General features: G+C 43.2%; 1 protein-coding gene across 1 annotated transcript in view; it reads right to left on the bottom strand.

Annotated features, from left to right (window-relative positions):
- The window catches only part of CRB1 (crumbs cell polarity complex component 1), a 713,161-nt gene that overhangs the window by 134,922 nt on the left and 559,009 nt on the right, over positions 1 to 19,230 (bottom strand). Inside the window, exon 6 of the mRNA XM_086954812.1 lies at positions 13,386 to 14,339. Within this exon, the coding sequence (XP_086810938.1) occupies positions 13,386 to 14,339 (954 nt within the window). The remainder of the gene's footprint in view (positions 1 to 13,385; positions 14,340 to 19,230) is intronic.

Here is a 19,230-nt window from a genome sequence, read left to right as displayed (position 1 = left end):
GCTTGAAATTCCCCTTCGTGGAGGCTGTATTCAGACAGAATCAAGGTAATTGACAATGTTTTAAATAGCAAAATACCAGTTACCTAGAGACATTGCATACAGGTTATACTGATGGTGTATAAATTAATTTTAGGGATCACGCACCGCGTCCACGTAAGAAATAACGACTCCACTACATGGACCCAAATATATTTTCAAGGTAAATAGATACCTATGTCATACTAATTATTATGGGTGGTATTAAGCACCACGGAATTGGGTTATACTCTAGATCCTATTCCATTTTTGTCTCTGCAGGAATCCTGTTTGAGACGTGGTGAATTCGGATCACCAGTACCAACGTTCTCTCTACTATTAAGGGTAAGAGGAACTGCCAAATCCCGTTTTGGGATAGGCTGCACCTTTACACCACGGATAATAATTCCGATTTTTCCCCCCCTTTTTTGTTTTCAGGGTTATTCAATATTCCCTGGTTGCCTCGTTGTTTGCTCTCTGTCCTGATGAAGACTCGCAATCCCCAGGTCTAAATCACCGTTCGGGAACAAGTCGAGTCGAAACGTCGACAATTTCTACATATACACCTAGACCAGTACCTCTCCAACTTTGTAGACAGTGCAAGACTGTGGACATTGTTACGTGAACACTACAATGTTGTTGTTTGCAATCTAAATGAACTTATGTTTGTTGGCTAGGTGTTCAATACTGTTATTTTGTGAATATTTATATTCAGTATTGATTGTTTAAAATTATAAACTTATTTCTTTTTTATCACTGTGCAATTTTTCCTTTTCACTCCACTCGCTCACCCCTTTAAAATCACACTTTCTCTTTTGCACTCTCCTATCTTGGGGCAACCTATATGTTTTTATTGACAGAATTATGCAAAAACTTGAATATAAAAAATTAAATAAGAATATATTTTTCTAAAGAACCGTGGTGTAAGGTCTTGTCTCAAAGATTTAGTCTTTGTTTTGCGGATAGCAGACTAATCGAAGGTGCTTTGTTTTTTGAATAATTATCCATTTCCTGATTCGATCAATGTACCTCAATCTATAGGTCTAGGACCATTGTTTGTCTATATCATTTGATAAAATTAAGCACTGCAAATACATATCCGTATCTGTTTTGGGGTGAAAATTATTATCTCCTTTACACTTACAAATTTGTAAGTTAAATGCTAGTCTTGGGCCTGTAGGAACTAATGCACAATCAAATAAAAAGTGACCCTGATACACTCATTTTGAAGAGGAAACGAAGTGGGACTCAATCCCTTCTTAACTTGCTGGTGTTTGACGTTTTGGAATTTCTCATCCATGTTGCTCCTGAGTTGCTGCACTGTCCTCTTGCACATCCAACACAGAGACAGCCTCAGCAGATGCCATCTCACTCTTCTTGAGTAGAGCCAACCCCCAGTCTTCATATCTGTGACAATCGCTAGATCGACTTCTCCTTAACAATCCAAAATGTAACAGGGCTTATCCATGTCAGTTAGGTTGCAAGCAGTGAGTGCAATGTGCACCACCTATTTGCGACCTACCTGAAATGAAATGAATGAAATGAAACACAACTTATAACGCGCAACTTTGCCCAACGGGCGTCAAGGCGCCTAACCAAACATAGTCCAGAGTCAGAGATCATGCTACTGATAGGCCTTAATGAAGAGCCACGTTTTTAATGCTTTCTTAAAAAGGGCCATAGAGGATTGTGCTTTTAACTCGGAAGGGAGGTCATTCCACAGTTTGGGGGCCATAGAGGAGAAGGCCCTTCCACCCCATCTGACTCTGTTTGTTCGAGGGACAGATAGGAGATTCTTAGAGGCGGAACGAAGGCTTCTGCTAGGGGTGTAAGGGACAAGAAGGGAGCCAATGGCTTCTGAGCATCCACCTGATAGAGCACTGAAGACCAGGAATAGAATTTTGAAAGTGATCCTAAGGTGGATCGGGAGCCAGTGCAGACTCTTCCTGGCGAGAGTAGCAGAGGAGGTGTTAGGGATGCCCAGGACAAATTTGGCAGCCGCGTTCTAAACGGTCTGAAGGCGTAGAATAAGGCTCTTATTTATTTCCGCATACAGTGTGTTGCAGTAATCCAGCCGTAATGCCACAAGGGCAACCACGGTCTGTTTACGGGCTTAGGCTATTTTCCTAAGAATCTTAATGACTCCCCAACAGGTGGGCACAGTTCGGTTAACCTGCTGCATCATGGCCAGTGACGTATCAATAATCACGCCCAGATTACGGGCTGATTTTACAGGCAAAGGACATACTCCGAAGGAGGGGGGCCAACAGTCACTGGACCATATGTCTTGATCTTTGCCGAAGATCAAGACCTCGGTTTTCTCTCCGTTCAGCTTCAGTGAATTTAGAATCATCCATTCGGAGACTACCTGCATGCAGTTCCTGAAGCTGAGCGCGGAGGTACTCACCGAGAGGGAGAGGGACACCATGATCTGCGTGTCATCGGCGCATGACACCACCTCCATCCCGTGCGATCTTACTAACCTGGCAAGTGGGGCCACATAGATGTTAAAAAGGGTCGGACTCAAGGCCGACCCCTGTGGAACCCCACATTGCACGGGCTTAGCAGGGGAGAGGAACTCTCCTAGCTTGACCCTCTGCTCTCTTTGGCTGAGGAAAGAGGACAGGACACTTTGTACTGTGGCCTATATGTACTATTAGGATGCTTTACAAAATGTTGTTTTGGAGAGGTTTCAAAACGGCTTGTATTAGACAGGTTGCCCTTTGCGACCCCTTGCAAGAAGCTACAGGCACAGATGGCGGCCTGCAAAGGAAAGCACCCTTCCATCACAGCATTTTCAAAAAGGAAACATTATTTTTAAAAGAAGCCTATATCCCTTAACAGGGCAGGATCCACGTTACAAAAAACATGTTTCCGAGTTGGGAATTCATTAGGGAATGCAGTTGTACTCTGGATTACTGTCTGATTCCTCTTGTTGTGGTTCAGACCCCACTTTTCCTCTGTGATGAAGGCTGGCTCCTAGTCTTCCTTGGGCTCGTCAAAGCTTCCAACTATGAGGAGATGGGTAAGGAATTCCTTGAGAGTTCTACTGAGACCTTCTGTATTTACTTGTTGTTTACCATTTACTATACTTATGTGTTCTTCCATTTCTGAGGCTGTCTGTGTCCTAGAGTATCATTACGCTGAAACTTTCTGGAGCCCGAGTAGCATAACCTTACAAATCCAGAGCAATTTTTCTCTCTCTTCCCTGCTCCCTTACCCAGGGTTCCAGGCTGAAGCTCTAGTTAACAGTTGTTGTGATTTTAGAGGAAAGGAGGATTAACTCAGCATCAAGTGGCAGTATACACGTCTTCTGACAAGCTTGAGACGCCCCCAGCAATTCTAAAGGGGTTGTGTCTCACTAGGTGAATCAGATATCACCTCATCTCAGGTGTTGGTATCTGATCAATGGTTTGTGACTGCAACTGCGGTCATACAAAAATAGGAAATGAGCCACCACAAAGCATCACGGTAGGCAACCATCACCCCAAACACCATCTGATATCATGGGCCTCACCCCCATGGGGTGCTAAAGTAAGTGGTGTGTTAGGCAGGGGATCTGTACCAACAGATACCATAGGCACAATGAAAAGGAGCAGGCCACCACTTTGAAACTAATGAGAATGCAAAAAAGGTAAACAGGTGGTAGATGTAGAAAGGCATTCCAAGACTGAATGAACACAAACGCACACAACAGTAAAGAACTCTTTGCCATTGTCAAGGAGTTTACCAGGCCGAGACCATAGACGCCCCACCCTCCCAAGACCTCTGCAACAAACTTAGCCCCTTCTTCCACCACAAGATCAGGCAGATCTATGACAGCTTCGACACTCAAGAGCCCACCATTACGCCCACCACCACGGCACGCAACCACGCCACACCCCAACAGATCGTGCTCAACTGGACTCCCCTTACCACAGACGACACACTCATGACCATGAGGAGCATCCACTCGGGATCCCCATCGGACCCCTGCCCGTGCGACATCTTCCATAGAGCAACCATCACCCCCGGAGCTTTGCCGCACCATCAACTGCTCCATTAAAACCGCCACCTTCGCCGATGACTGGAAACACGCCAAGATCAACCCCCTGCTGAAGAAACAGTCGCCGTCCCAACAGACATAAAGAACTTCAGACCTATCTCCCACCTCCCCTTCCCAGCCAAGGTCATTGAGAAATGCATCAATACCCAACTCTTCAAGTTCATCAAAGAGAATGCACTCTAAGCCGGCGTCACCCAGAAACAGCTCAAGAAACTACAGAACATTCAAAATTCAGCAGCCAGACTGGTCTTCGACATCCCTCGCCGCAGCTGCATGACACAAGACCTCAGACAACTCCACTGGCTCCCTATCAACAAGAGAATCACCTTCAAGCTCCTCACACATGCCTACAAGGCTCTACACGACGCAGGACCAAAATACCTGAGCCACCAACTTGCTTTCCACCTGCCTGACAACTCCACTCTGCCCAACTCATCCTGGCTTCAGTCCCATAGATCCACAAGGAGGAAGAAGATCCTTATCCTACCTCGCCGCAAAGACCTAGACCGTCCAACTCAGGCAATCCGTGTTGTTGATCCCGTTCAGGAAGGTCTTCAAGACCTTGCTCTTTGACTGAACCTCCACACCCAGGCTGTTCAGCACCAACCCCCCCACCTCCTCCTACAGCGCCTTGAGATCCTCATGGTTGAGTAGTCACTGATTGATAGATCGATTGACTGAAAGGCACAATAGTTATTCGGAGTGAGGGAGAATTCAGAGAGTTTTTCACAAATGTAACGCTTTCACATTCTAGAGCAAAGAGGGCGATACAGAGTTTGTAGAAAGTTGATTCTGTTATTTCTGGGATGAGCTCAGGGGGTTGATATATTTTCCTGTATCATACTATGGCTGTCAAGAGATGAATAGATAGTAGTGTTTGAATTCACTAGATAAAAAAGGCATTTGGGCTGCACACACTGTGTAACCTTACCAACACTACATCAGGTAAAAATTTCGGATGTAGAAACAGGAAAAGACGTCAATCAGAATGATGGTGGTCAAATAGTAAATTAACTCCCTCCATCCATGGACGTAAAGGAAAAAAGAGTTCACTAAAGATACGTGCAGAGGTCAATATTGATGCAAGGGCCAACAAAATATGCCTGGCAGTAGACATCAAGAAACAACTGCATGAAAGTGAGTGAAAGCATTTTTCTGGGATCTGGATTTTGTGATGGTGGAAGAGAGAAAAACTGGTGTCCGGATTTGTGGAGGTATATTATTGGGCAACCCTATATCCTCCCGAACAGAAAAACAGCAGGTGCTGCCTAAGTACCCCAAAGTTGAACAAAACAGCAAAGAGAGATTATTAAAGGGCCTTGCAGAGGGGGTGGAAAATATCAAGAAAGGAGAAAGGACACTGTAAAAGGGGCGCAAGGAGGAGAAAGAAGAATGAGGACATGGCAATCGATAAGAAGGTTAAGATATTACTGAAAAGAGAGAAAACGGATGAAGGAAACAAAGAGTGACATCAGGTGGTGATGAAGGAGGATATGGACACAAGTAACAGGTTTGGGTTTCTGATTTATCTAGGGCATCATGCACCCTACACAGTATCTTGGCATTGATAAATCCAGGTCCTTTATCCTCACAAAAGTCCACAATAAAGAAGAGCAAGAGCATAACAGAAAGACAGCTCCACTAGTTGTTAGTTGGAAACAGCCACCTCTTCAAGCATCCCAACTTAGACAGGTTTGATTCTAGGAGGTAGTATTGACAGGGAATTCCATTTACCCATTACAATGTCTTTAGTTGAAAACTAGGGATGTCCAGGAGATATTTATTTTGAACATTTTTAGACGTTTTGGATAATACAACCAAAACCATTGGTTTGACGGTGTTAAGTGATTAGTAAAGTTGACTTAAATGCAACTATGGATCTGATATGCTGGTAAATTAAATTCCTTTAATCCAGGCTAGCTGACACAAAACCTTTCAGTACCTGAACCTTATGAAGGAAAGAAATCAAACAGATAGATAGATAAATAGATACGATAGATAGATAGACAGATAGACAGATAGATAGATAGATAGATAGATAGATAGATAGATAGATAGATAGATAGATAGATAGATAGATAGATAGATAGATAGATAGATAGATAGATAGATAGATAGATAGATAGATAGATAGATAGATAGATAGATAGATCATTTTAAGTTATGAAGCCCGGAAAATGCAACACCTCGCCACAGTTGAAATCTGATCATTAAAAGCCCTGAGACTAATACATTTTAATGCCCAAATGTTTTACATTTCACATATGGGAGGGCATAGACCTCAGAGCACTGAGCCAGAACGGAAGTTCCCCAAAAGTAAACCGTTTTTAGAGCACAGAATATCTTGTTTGTCACCCCTGAGTCAGGGACGTAACACAAGCCCCTGCAGCCCCTGCGGTGCAGGGGGCCCCCTCTGCACCACACTTCAGCCGGAGAGCTCCAGATTGGGTCCAGAGGGGGCCCCTCAATGTACCCTGCAGGGGAGCCCCCTCAAGTTTCGTTACGCCACTGCACTGAGTTTTAAGTTGTTAGAGCTTATCCATTGTTGGACGTTGGAAGGACAATCGCAGAGTCAATCAGAAGCGTGACATTGGGGTCATCTACAAAGAAGAGTACACTGAACCAGAACAAGATCAAGGCTGCAGAGATATTGGAATCAGCACAATGCCGTAAGTCGTTCAAGGCGAACAAACCATCAACTCCAGGCTGTGCCAAGCGCACAAGCTCATCTAGGCAGAGTAAATAAGTTGATTGGTCTCTGCAAACTTGGAGAGCTGATGAAAAACAGTAATATGGTAGCTGTGAAACAGGCAAGAAAGCAGCCAGATTATCTGGGCAAAGAGCGGTCTCTTTTAATAGAGGAACAAAACAAGCAAGTTTAAGAGAATTATGAATCTTGTCAGAGGATAAAGAGGCATTAATGGTGGTTCATGGTCATCAAGAGTAAATATCAAATAGCTTGGATGAAGTCTAGGAAGCAAAGGGGCCAAAGGCAAGCCAGAGAATTTGCTGAAATTAACTATCATTGTAAAATCCACCTTGCTCAAATAGTGAAAGTGAGAAAAGGGACAGGCTGGGTGTGGAAGAGAAGCAGGTGGGAGCATGGAATGGGGGCCCTGATCCTTCCTTAATGTAGCTCAAATAGTAGAAATCGTATTCACAGAAGAATCTGTGATGCGGTTGAATCTGTCTGGTGAACTCTCACATTCCCTTATCTCTGGAAAGATTGCTGCTGATAGATTAGGTGTATTAACGATTTTATTTGAATAGAATGTAAGATTAGCTTTTTTAATCACACACTTATAGATATAGTTAGATTTTTGTCTTTCCAATTTGGGAGCTGGAGCATCATCTCATCACCAACAGCATTCCACGGCTTGTAGACAGCTCTTCAATGCAGCGAGGTCTTGGAAAGAACCATCTGAAAGAGGGGCAAACCTTTTTACTCCGTTTGCTTATGGGTGGGGGGGCTAGGAGGTTACCAGCAACATTCTATGATTTGTAATTCTCATCCAAAAGAATTGGCTAGTCAGCAGGGTGCCGCGCTGGAACTTTTTCCATTAATTTACTGAAAAAAACTGCCTGCGGTAATAGAATTCCATCTCCTAAACTTAACTGCTGGACAGGGCGCACCATCAACTGTAAAAGACTGTTTAAATTCACAGGAGAAAGGGAAGCCAAATTGAGCAGACAAGGGGAACTGGGTATAGTTAAAAGTGTTGACACTGAGGCAAACTGGAACAAATGATGTACAAGGCATTGTGAAGGAAGCAGGAGCCTAACCTTCAAATCAAAGTAGGAAAATAGACATACTCTGGAGGTCGAAATGAGTATTCAAATTGTCTGAAACGACCACCAGGGAATCTGCATTGATCCCTTGAGCTAGCACAGAGCCAGGAGATTATAGGCCTTTATGCCCGCTAAAAGGGGTCTGTATATCAAAGTAAGTGACAAAACAGCACACAGATCTTTACATGTAATCGTCAATGAGTCTAAAGCAGTACATGTAAATGGTCAACAAGGGGATAATCTACATAACTATTAAAGGTTGCTTTTTCCGATTCATTCAGTTAACTGAGGCGAGCCATGCTTGAGATCGTGTCTGTTGCTCTAGTTTTATTACTTAAATGCATATTTGATTACTTGCATTGTTTCACATTTTACCCAATTATAGGACATACGAGTTTAAAGTTATTTTAAACGTGAGCTCAACCCACAAGTGTTCATGTAAGTCCTGGCTTTAAAACCCAGATACATCTTTCTCAATACCTCTTGGCCACTCTTTTTAACCTTTTGTAGACCATATATCTCCAGATGGAGCTGAGCATTTTTTGAGTCTGGTAGGTATCCATTTACCTATTTTTATCTCACTATTATGGACACTGTTTTTACACACCACCACCAGTATGCAGGACAACACAAGTGTTTTCACATTTGCTGTGTCACAGGCCCTTAATATGCAGATGTACAATTAAACAAACATTAACAACTTGTATATGAATTTATTGTCTTATATAGCGCCTTCCTATTAAGGATCCATACTATGTTTCCTCTAGCTTAAACAGTCCTAAAGATGGTCTTGCATACTGATGACACTAGAGACTGAAACCGTGAAACCGTGACGATGCTTCCACTTCTTTGTAAAGCAACCTTCTGGATCCAACATCCATGAATCACTTGTTTAATATATTGGACTAATTCCCTATATAAGAGTGGATTGGTCATACATTGATCTAGGTTTCCAACAACATTCTAAGGTTATCCCTTACAGATTAATGAATGATTGTTTTCCTAACTATGTCCCCCATGGTTTTCTTTTCATATCATATAAATATGTATCACTTTCAATATCTACGCCTGGTCTTTCTTACGGATATAATCTCTGATATGTTTCTGTTATTTTTAATGACTGAATCAATTTCATTGTTTTGCTCCATGATTGGTCCTACATGTCACTCTTTAGGACATATAAGTGCACCAAAGCAAGTGATAACCTTTTTGTAAATCATCCCTGTGTTGACAATTTACCTGTACTTTATTTGATACTCAAGCTTGCAAGGGGTTATTGGATTGATCTATTTGTTTCAACCACTGAATGGGTCTAATGCGGCATCATAGAAAGAATAAACCTTAGTAAATTATAAGTGTTCTTGACTAGAAATGCAAGTCTGAGAGAGCAATGTGTTTTCAGTAAGGTATATTCATCGTAACAACAGAAGAGTGTACCTTTTACTTATACACTAAAGGTAGAGCACAAAGAAAAAGACCAACTAGGTTCATATATTTTTATTTTTTCACACTTACAACCTCTGGTTAGGGAGGGCCTTAGTGCGCCCATACTGTGAGGTTACACTTCACGGTCCTGACAAATGCCTGTTTAACTCATAACACATAGGCAGAAACATGTTGACCTCTTCCTAGTGGACTTCGCTGAACAATCTATTCAGCCCTAATGTCCCACACTTTGTTTTTAACTATGTCTGATTGGCTTCTAATAAAATGTATTCTTTGACACAATCGTGACATTTTTAGCACTCACTTGTCACTGTTTCACTACACACGAACTACCAGCTCCGCAGTAATTCTGGCATTGAAGCACACCAGGATGGCATTCAGCCTCTCCTTGGTGGGGCCCGATGATGAAGCATGTCACCAACTAGTTTGGTGAGTGAGGGCTTTATAAAGAACCTAGTTGGTCTTTTTCCTCTACCTTTAGTGTATAAGTAAAAGGTACACTCTTCTGTTTTTACGATGAATATTACCTTGGGGGACTGAGAGTGTTCCTGTATATACTCTACCCTCCCTCTCTTGTTGTTTCTTAACAATTCAGTAAGGTATAACCTCATTGATGCTCATGACGGCTCCCGGTCGTCATGAGTCACAGTAGACGTGTGCTCATGACGGCCGGGAGGCGTCCGACCGTTGCCGCTCCGCCCACGGACGTTTAATTCCTCGCCTGTGCGGGTGAATTCATTGGTGGGCGGAGTTCGGACGGCTCCCGGCCGTCATGAGCACACGCCCACTGTGATTTATGACGGCCGGGAGCCGTCCTGGGTACCTGAGTGCCACGCCCAGCTCCGCCCCCTCACACTGCAGCGGAATTTGACGCGCGGCGAAGGGGTTAATGTGGAGAATGTTATAAGAACATGGAAGTGAATGGAAATCAATAAAGCAGCAAGAAGGGAGTGCTGGAACAGGTGGAAATACATGAAAATAAGAAGACTGTGGGAACAAAAGTAACAGAAGAGAAGGAAAAGCGTGCTGATAAAATGGAATAAAGCCAGGACATGGGGCCATGGGGGCTTAGGTTCAGAATCTTCTTGAAATTCAATAAAGCCTACTGAATTCTGGGCAGTCTGTCTTGGATATAGACAGCGCCGAGTGCTCTGGGCCTCCCAGCACATGGCTGAAACGCATGGTGGTACAGCGGATTACTCTTCAATGCTTGATTCCCAGTAGATTGTCAAGAGAATGATTAATCCTGAATGGGGAATGAGGAAGTATGAGTAGATCCAGATATGAATCCTCTGCTGAATGCCATTTGAAGGTTTATTGAGAACTGACACATGAGGTTTGTGATCATGGCCACCATTCTCACTGAAGAGTCCCGCAGTTATCAAAAGGGACCTTTGACTACCAGTTTGATATATCAAGATGGTGCATTTTCAAGATTTTTGCATTATGTGCACTGACTGCATACCATAGAAAAGGGCCAAATAAATGTATCAATGATAACAGCATCCAAATATTATCCCACTGTACCCCAGAAACTCGTCCAGGCCCTTGTCATGAGAACACAACCTAATAAAAAATAGTTGACAGTTAAAACCTATCATTCCTTACAGAAGAACTATTGTACAACCTACCTGTCCACATTGGGTTAAGACAGGGCCACCTTGTTAAAAAGAAAACCATTAAACGTTTGAGATCACAGCTCCCAACTGTGTCTTCTGGAGATTTAGATAAAGCATAATTAAACAGGACATACTGGCCAACAAAATTAAATGTACACCTTTCTCTGCACCTCTCAAATACCAGACTTCAATTATGGTCTGCAGCAGCACTTAAACAAACTCTCAAACAAGCTGCCTGGTCCCTGCAGCCTAAAATCTCCAAGGTAGAATGATTTCAACATACATATCTCTCTCTCTCAAGCCTACACATGACAACACTCTCTCTGTCTCTCTCTGTCTCTCTCACTCTCTCCAGCCTACACATGACAACACACACTCTCTCCAAGCCTACACATGACAACACTATCTCTATCTCTCTCTCTTTCTCTCTCTCTCTCTCTCTCTCTCTCGCTCTCTCTCTGTTAAACCTACACATGACAACACACTTTCTCTCAATTAGGCTTAAACATGACAACAGGTCCTCACAAAAACCTTAATAATATCCCCATGACCAAAAACCGAAATCATCCCCAATTCAACACCATTGACACTCTCCCCATTATCAGGGACAAGAGAGGCTCTTAAAACATGACCTATAGCCCCAATGGACTGAACCCCAAAACACACCGCCATCTCCATGATCTATACCACCACCTACTTGAACTCCACAAAACAAAGGACTGAAACACACAAGTCACTGTCATGTTTGTGATCTATTCAGAGATGCCCTAAAGGAGGATTTCCTTTCCTGTGACCTAACCAAGCAAAAGACACTAAGCCCTCAAATGCTGGGTGTTTAGCAGTGTCCTCAAAGAAGCTCATTACTTAACACACATTTTCAAGACCATTACAGTAGAACTGGACTGGTTCTAAATACAACCTCTACGTGCCAAGAGTGATGTAATGTGGAGGTCATAAGCAGTGCATGGTGGGGGCGTGAGTTATGTTTTTTAGCCCTGCTAACTTTTACTGGTAATTTTTTTTTTTTTAGTTCAGAACTATAATGTTGTTACCAGTGCTTGAAATGAAAAAATAGAAGTACAGGTACTCTCTACCAGAGTACCTGCTTGGTTCTGAGAAGTCCTGGTACTCTTGAATTAAAAGTATTACATTTCTCTTGAGAAGTGCCGGTACTCTCTCGCTCTCCCAAAATAAAAAAGGGCTGGTACTCCGTACCGGACAGTACTGGCCCATTTTAAGCGCTGTTTGTAACTAACATACTCAACCAGGGCTTTAAGTGGGCCGGCAGTTTTTTAAAGGGGGCCTCAAAACGGGTCTCTATCGGGCTCTGTTTTGAGCCCTGGCACAGGCTTTCCGTTTTTTTTTTACCGGACTGCAGTGACAGCAGTTTGCTGTCTCTGCAGTCAGAACAAAAGTGCCAGGGCGCAAAACAGCCAGATAGAGACCCGTTTCGAGCCAGCTAGCACATCGATGTGCGGTGCCCACACTGCTCACTTCTCACTAGTGGAGAAGTTACGGCATGACGTCATGCCAGGTGAGCGTTGTGGGGGAAGGGAAATCCTTTAATGAGTCATTTTCTTTCTGGATTTCCCTGCTCTTTCTGAAAACGCAAGAGCAGCAACATTGTGGTAGGGTCACCAGGGCTTTAATTGAAAGCTTTTTCAATATTATATGTAACGAGCCATAGTTGCAGCTTATTTATCTTATGCAACTAATAACCATTGACAAAGCCAATAGTCCTTACTTTTTGTAGGTATGATGTTACTTGTCTCACATATCTGGATGCAATGACAGAAACACCAAAATACAAGTCGGGCGGCACACTATGCTAAACACAGATTTTTAGCAAGTGTTTTAAAGCCACGCCCCTAATTGCACTGGCCACACCCCTTTGAGAGACCCCCCCAGTTTTTTCATCCCACTTAAAGCCCTGTACTCAACTAACTATAACGTTACTTTAACCTTCGTTTTTTTTACTCAGAGGTTTTGCAAAAGTGCAAAAAATAATTTGTTGCATGTGCAGTGTTTAATTGAAGGCAGTGGTTGCAGATGGGGACCAGAAAAGAGAGAAGAGGATGAAAGAAGGATGAGGAGAAAAATGGGAAAACGGTTAGAACGGTAGAAAGCAGGGATGAAAAAGAACGTGCAGGAATTATATAAAGGGTCAGTGCGTGGTGGTGGATAAAAGAAGCATTGGCAAACCCGCAGCCCCAATCTTCACACACCATATAGAATTTTAATACTAGCTGTTTTTCCAGGAACCAGATCACTGCCATTGCTGGCATGCGAAAAAAAATAGCATTTAATGTTTCCTCTCATCAATTTTCCTTGGTTGTTTTAGGTCATATGCGTGACTTCCAACAAAAACCATCATGACCGTACATGCTGTTGCTTCAGCTAACATAATCTATCTTGCAAGCTCTGTCAGTGAGTGAAATATAATGCGTTCGATGCGTGTAGCTTTCCCTTACCTCTGGAGCAGTCCGGCCCCTCGTAGGGCCGATGGCAATCACACTGATAACCCAGCCACAAGTTGACGCAGCGTCCCCTGTTTTGACAAGGACGGCGTTCGCACCGCTCCTCCCGGTGACATCCTGTTTTGACGTTTAACGATCTTTCGGTGGATACGGCCAGCGGGGTAGTAACGCTGGAATCGATGTGAATGTCCTGAAGACAACCGACAAGCCAGGACTCAGGTTGGGAATTATCGGTCCGAGGGTCCTGCTCATCACTCACCCCGCCTGCCGGAAACCCCCCGAAAAATGTGCTCTGAAAGGCAAGTGTCAGTGGGTGACTGACCACCGTGGCGGCAGATGTGTTTGCACATTTTTCAATGCAAGAGCTGTCAAGCACTTTGAGAGTAAGCGCTCCAGCTAAGGTTACCTCTACTGCATGCCACTCTCCATCACTGACATTGCGCGCAACATGTAAGAGCGCCTCGAGCTGCGTGTAGACGTAGAGGGACACGGATAAATAGCCGTTCCGCAGCTCCAGCCTTAGAAATGTTTCTGCAGTCCCTCGGTGAAATACCAGTGATGAGCGCTGCACAGTTTGTAACCTCAGTGTAATGTTATAAAATATTTCCGTTTCCGCATCTGTAATTCTGGGGACATGAAGTAAACCGTGGCCATCAAAGGAGAACGTTGTCGTTGTTTCGCAGTTCGAGCCCGTGTACCCAGGGCTGCATCGACATGTGTAGTTATGTTCACCATTTTGTAGTTGTGGAAAACAGGCTCCGCCATTTTGGCATTTATGATGTGTGCAACCAAGGAGAATGTCAGTGCAGTTTGAGCCACCGTAAAATATCCCCTCCTGTCCTTCAGCAGGGCAGTGACAGGTGTAACTTCCTGGCAAATTTTCACAGGTCCCGCCATGTTGACAAGGTCTTATGTCGCATTCGTTGATGTCTTCCTCACAGTGGATACCTGCAATTGACAAAAGAAGACACATTTCTAGGTTTTCACAGAGATAATTAGTGACAGCATGTTAATTGTTCTTTTTGTTTTTTAGTTGATAAAACCATGGCTGTGAAGTCCAAGTGAACGAAAAACAAACACTAACAGACCCAGTAGGTCTGGCAATGGCTGCCAATCTTTTGGCTTGGTCAATGCTTGTTTATCATAGTTTCTGCAAAACTTCATCGCTGAGAGACTTGCCAGGGCCTCACTAAAAAAAGGAAACATTGGCTAAAGTAGAAATATAGGGACTGCAGTATGCAGTTGTGCTTCTTGTGAAAGAACTGAGTGCTGACACTCACAGTTATTTAATTTAATTTTAATTTTGAGATACAAGTGAAGAAGACTTGACATACAGATCTCAGTTGCGTAGATTCAGATGTTATGGGCAGTACTTATTTATTTGCCTTTTTATATTGTATGAGTTATGTCGAAACACTATTGATACTACCTCAGTGAAGTTAGGCAGTGTTTGAAGTGGGGTGACCCATTTTCCCATGCAGTACGCTGTAGTGGGCGGAAGAAAAACATGAATGAATGAGGGCTGGCTTAACGCCCCCAATAAATAATTATATTATGTGTAGAATTGTAGTAACATAAAAAAAAGTCTGGACTAACACCAGACTTAAAAATCGAAATTGTTTCTGCCTCTTAGACAGTGTTTTTATGCAAAATAAGTTCATCCATACCATAACAACTGGAATACAGTATCTTTATCAACATCTACTTTCAGAAAATGTTAGGAGCATTACATACAGAAATGCGCTTAATATGACCCCATCAACTACATGCATGAAACGTTTGAGTAATTTCGGATATTGTATCAAAAGCGTTGACTGATTTTTACCAATTCTCATTAAAATTGTTAACTCATGTTTTTTCTCTTCACATTTTTAAGGATAAAAATCAGTGTCATTTCATTCTCCATGAATAAAGTTCTTTCATGTGTGCCTTTTGGCCTCTTTTCTTCATGTTTGCATTTAATGGAAACTTACAATATTACAATTACGTCTGTCTCGGCCCCTTACTTCAAGATAACATGATGAAAAGTGAAGTCGAAAACATGTGATTTATGTACTGATTGTAGGTGTGGGATAAAAGGACGTAAGTAAATTGGTTTCTTTAGAAGGATAATCAATTAAATAATTTTTGTGTCTCGTTTCACATAGGTTTTTGCTGGTTATTAGTGATGTAATTATGGTTGTTATTGCCACTGTTAATGCTGTTCAATGTATTGACTTCAGAAGGATGAAGAGCGAAGTTGACAATGTGGAGACCCTAAGTTGTAAACTGCAGGTCACAACGGATGTCAGGAGTAAACACTGGTAATACTGACAGTGTGGTGTACAGTTGCTGGGGCAACAGCTGTTGTACATGTTTACATCTCTGAAATACAATCCACGCAAGCATCAAACTAAGCAATGCAAGGAACTCCAGGGCCCTAAGCGGGCCTAGTTCCCTAGGAAGACATACCAGCATTGACATGGGGTGTAAGAGGCCTCGTGACTTGGTTCACGAATGTTGCAAGAAGGAAGACTTGCACTTATGCTTAAATGTGTTGGCATCAGTGCTATATACCTGTTCAAATATACAATGTTCTATGTGCACAAACGATTGTGAATTGTGTCCATATGAGTGGGGGCAACTGCTGACGTTACATAGGAGCCAGTGAGATCACAGCCAAACATAAGCAGCTTTCCTGTTTTTTTTGTTCTGCAATAAAGGATTTCAATCTTCTGACCGAGCTTTCTTTCGGAACATGAGCACCGTTGTCTTTTACACTATTTAATGTTGCCTTGTGTTCGAGTCTTTTATATTATGAAGGATTATCCGTCGTTCTTTTCACGCGCGTTTCCACAGTTTCACACCACTGAGTATTGCCCACAATAACACCATGAAGACCAACACCCACAGGCCACTTGCTGACATAACAGACTCCCAGGGCAGGGCATCACAAGGTCTTATAGAGTAAGGGTTGGCCTGGAGTCCTCATTTGACCGACCTGATCCTGTTTGGCACACTCTCTTCTAGTGCACAGGCAGGTGGCGATTAGAACAAGGTCTTCATCTACAGTCCCACGGTGGCACGTGCTTGCTGCTACCCCCAAGGATGGTGGCAGGAGCCAGACGGAGAATCCAAACAACATCATTCTTTACAGTACTTTTCCTTATGTCTTTACTTTTCCTTACCCAACAGCTGTCCCGTCACCATCTCTTTACTCCACCAACGGTCCTTTATCTCACCCAATTGCTGCTTATTGTTCCCTTTCCTTACCCTCTCACTGTTGCCATCCTTACCCCACATCTGCTCTCTTTCCTTACCCCACATCTGCTCTCTTTCCTTACCCCATCACCGTACCTTTTCCTTACTCATCACTGTTCCCTTTCCTTACCCCATCCTGCTAGTTTTACTCACCCCATTACTGTTCACTTTCCTTACCTAATCACTGCTGCCTTTCTTTAACCATCACTGCTACCTTTGCATACCCAATGTTACCTACCACTACACCATCACTGCTACCTTTCCTTACCCCATCTCTGCTACCTTTCCTTACCCCATCTCTGCTACCTTTCCTCACCTTATCACTGTTCCCTTTTCTTACCCATCACTGCTACCTTTCCTTACCTAATCACTACTACATTTCCTTACCCCATCACTGTTCACTTTCCTTCCCCCATCACTGTTCACTTTCCTTCCCCCATCACTGTTCACTTTCCTTACCCCATCACTGTTTACTTTCCTTCCCCCATCATTGTTCACTTTCCTTACCCCATCACTGTTCACTTTCCTTACCCCCATTACTGTTCACTTTCCTTACCCCATCACTGTTTACTTTCCTTCCCCATTACTGTTCACTTTCCTTACCCCATCATTGTTCACTTTCCTTACCCCATCACTGTTTACTTTCCTTCCCCATTACTGTTCACTTTCCTTACCCCATCATTGTTCACTTTCCTCACCCCAACACTGTTTACTTTCCTTCCCCATTACTGTTTACTTTCCTTCCCCCATCACTGTTCCCTTTCCTCACCCCATCACTGTTCATTCCCTTCCACTATCACTGCTAACTTTTTTTTTATCTCATCACTGCTCCTTTATTCCATTACTGCTAATTTTCCTTACCACACCACTGTTACCTTTCCTTAGAAACTCACCTCCTGGTTTTCTTACCCCGTCGCTCTTGCCTTCCCTTACCGTTGCATTTTCGGTCTTTCATTACCTTACCAAATTGCTGATCTCTTCTATCAAATAAGGTGCCTGATTCAGGTTAAGACTAACTGCTCCAAGACGGAATGTCCTGCTATACACCTAACACAAATGCACCCAGTGGTTATTCTGAAAACGTACCCTGGCCCTGACACTCTTGGACCAATGCAGGACACGTCATGTTAAAGGAACGCTCTGATTTTTCTCCACTTCAATTCCTCCTTCTGCTTGCATTCTCTGTGGTAACCAGTCCTTTTGCAAAGTAGCGGTACATTGCCCCAGTATTTGGAAGAATGCGAATCAGCATCAGAAAGCAACCCAATCGAACAGTGGATACATGAATGAATGAAATCAATTTGTAAAGTGCTCTTTTACTCAAGCTAGGGTATCCTAGTCCTAAAGAGAGGTGCCGAGGCAAGACTAAACAGAAGAGAGCCTTGTTTTAATTCATTTCAAAAGGTTCCAAGTGTGGAATGACTGCGAATCACGAGAGGAAGGGAGTACAAATGCCTGGAAGACAGGTAAGAAAGGAAACCACCTTCTACGTGCCTTCTTGACGGAAGCTGGGAGAAGGTGGTGGACCAATGTAGAGTGAAGATTTCCTATGGAAATGTAAGGATAATGCCATTTTTGTGCAGGGTGACTTTAAAATAGAGTTTCTCACACTGCCTCAAAAAAACGAATTGCCTAGATATGTTGTTGAATAAACACCACCCTCACGGTCTTAACACACATTTAGTAGACAACTGCCTGGCTAGTATAATGAGCTATCCTGTGCTCCCTAAAGCTGCACACAGATTCTCAATAAAGGCCTGTCAATATAATCAATAAAATGCAGACACATTATCTGTATGATTGAGTTTTAAGCCACTGTTGCAACAAACACAGTACCTGAAGTCATCGTAGCTACAATGAGGTAGGTCCACAGCCTCTCTCCCACCATGTTGGCCGCCACACCGCAGGAAGAGCCGCTGCATGGTCCGGGCGCTGCGCCTCAGCTGGGTTTGAACCACTTCCAGGAGCGCCCGCGCCTTTTGCTAGATTAGCTTTTCCCACATATGTCTGGTGGCCGATTTAGCATCACAGTGCATGTTCTACTGACTGGATCAGCAGGGCTTAGCCTAATACTCATTACCCTGCTTACGCAATGCCGCGTCTTACACCGCCAGTCACCGACCAGCACATATTGTGCAAATCCCTTACACAGAATTGCAGTTACATAGGAAAATATACAGTCATTTCTCCGCTATGTGGTCTCTCAGACTGCTCTTTTGGTTGCATGGTAAGCTTAGTTAACAGGATAAACCTACTCAAATATGGAGAAGAACTCGAGACATACTTTGGAAATTATTTTGCCAGCTGCAAACTCAGTTGTGGCTCGTATCGGGGCAGCAGGAGACAGATCAAGATCATTCATGTTAACTGGGGATTTACATTCTTGAATTATGCAATAGCACAATTGCATTGCAAACATTTACATTTTAGGCAGAAGGAGATAGGTATGGGGTTGCACATGTTTACATATTCACATGATTCTCTGTCAAGGAACCAGGCTGGCATTAGTAGCCAGAACGAATTCCAAATGTAGCCACTAAACTACATCTAAAGTCACAAGCTGTGTTAGCATGACTGGATTGTAATGTGAGATTGTTCT

This window comes from Lissotriton vulgaris, chromosome 1_1, assembly GCF_964263255.1.
Source record: "Lissotriton vulgaris chromosome 1_1, aLisVul1.2, whole genome shotgun sequence".
In the NCBI taxonomy this organism is placed as follows: Eukaryota; Metazoa; Chordata; class Amphibia; order Caudata; family Salamandridae; genus Lissotriton; species Lissotriton vulgaris.
The sequence above is the reverse complement of the archived record's forward strand: the minus strand, read 5'-3'. Positions and strand labels throughout refer to the sequence as shown.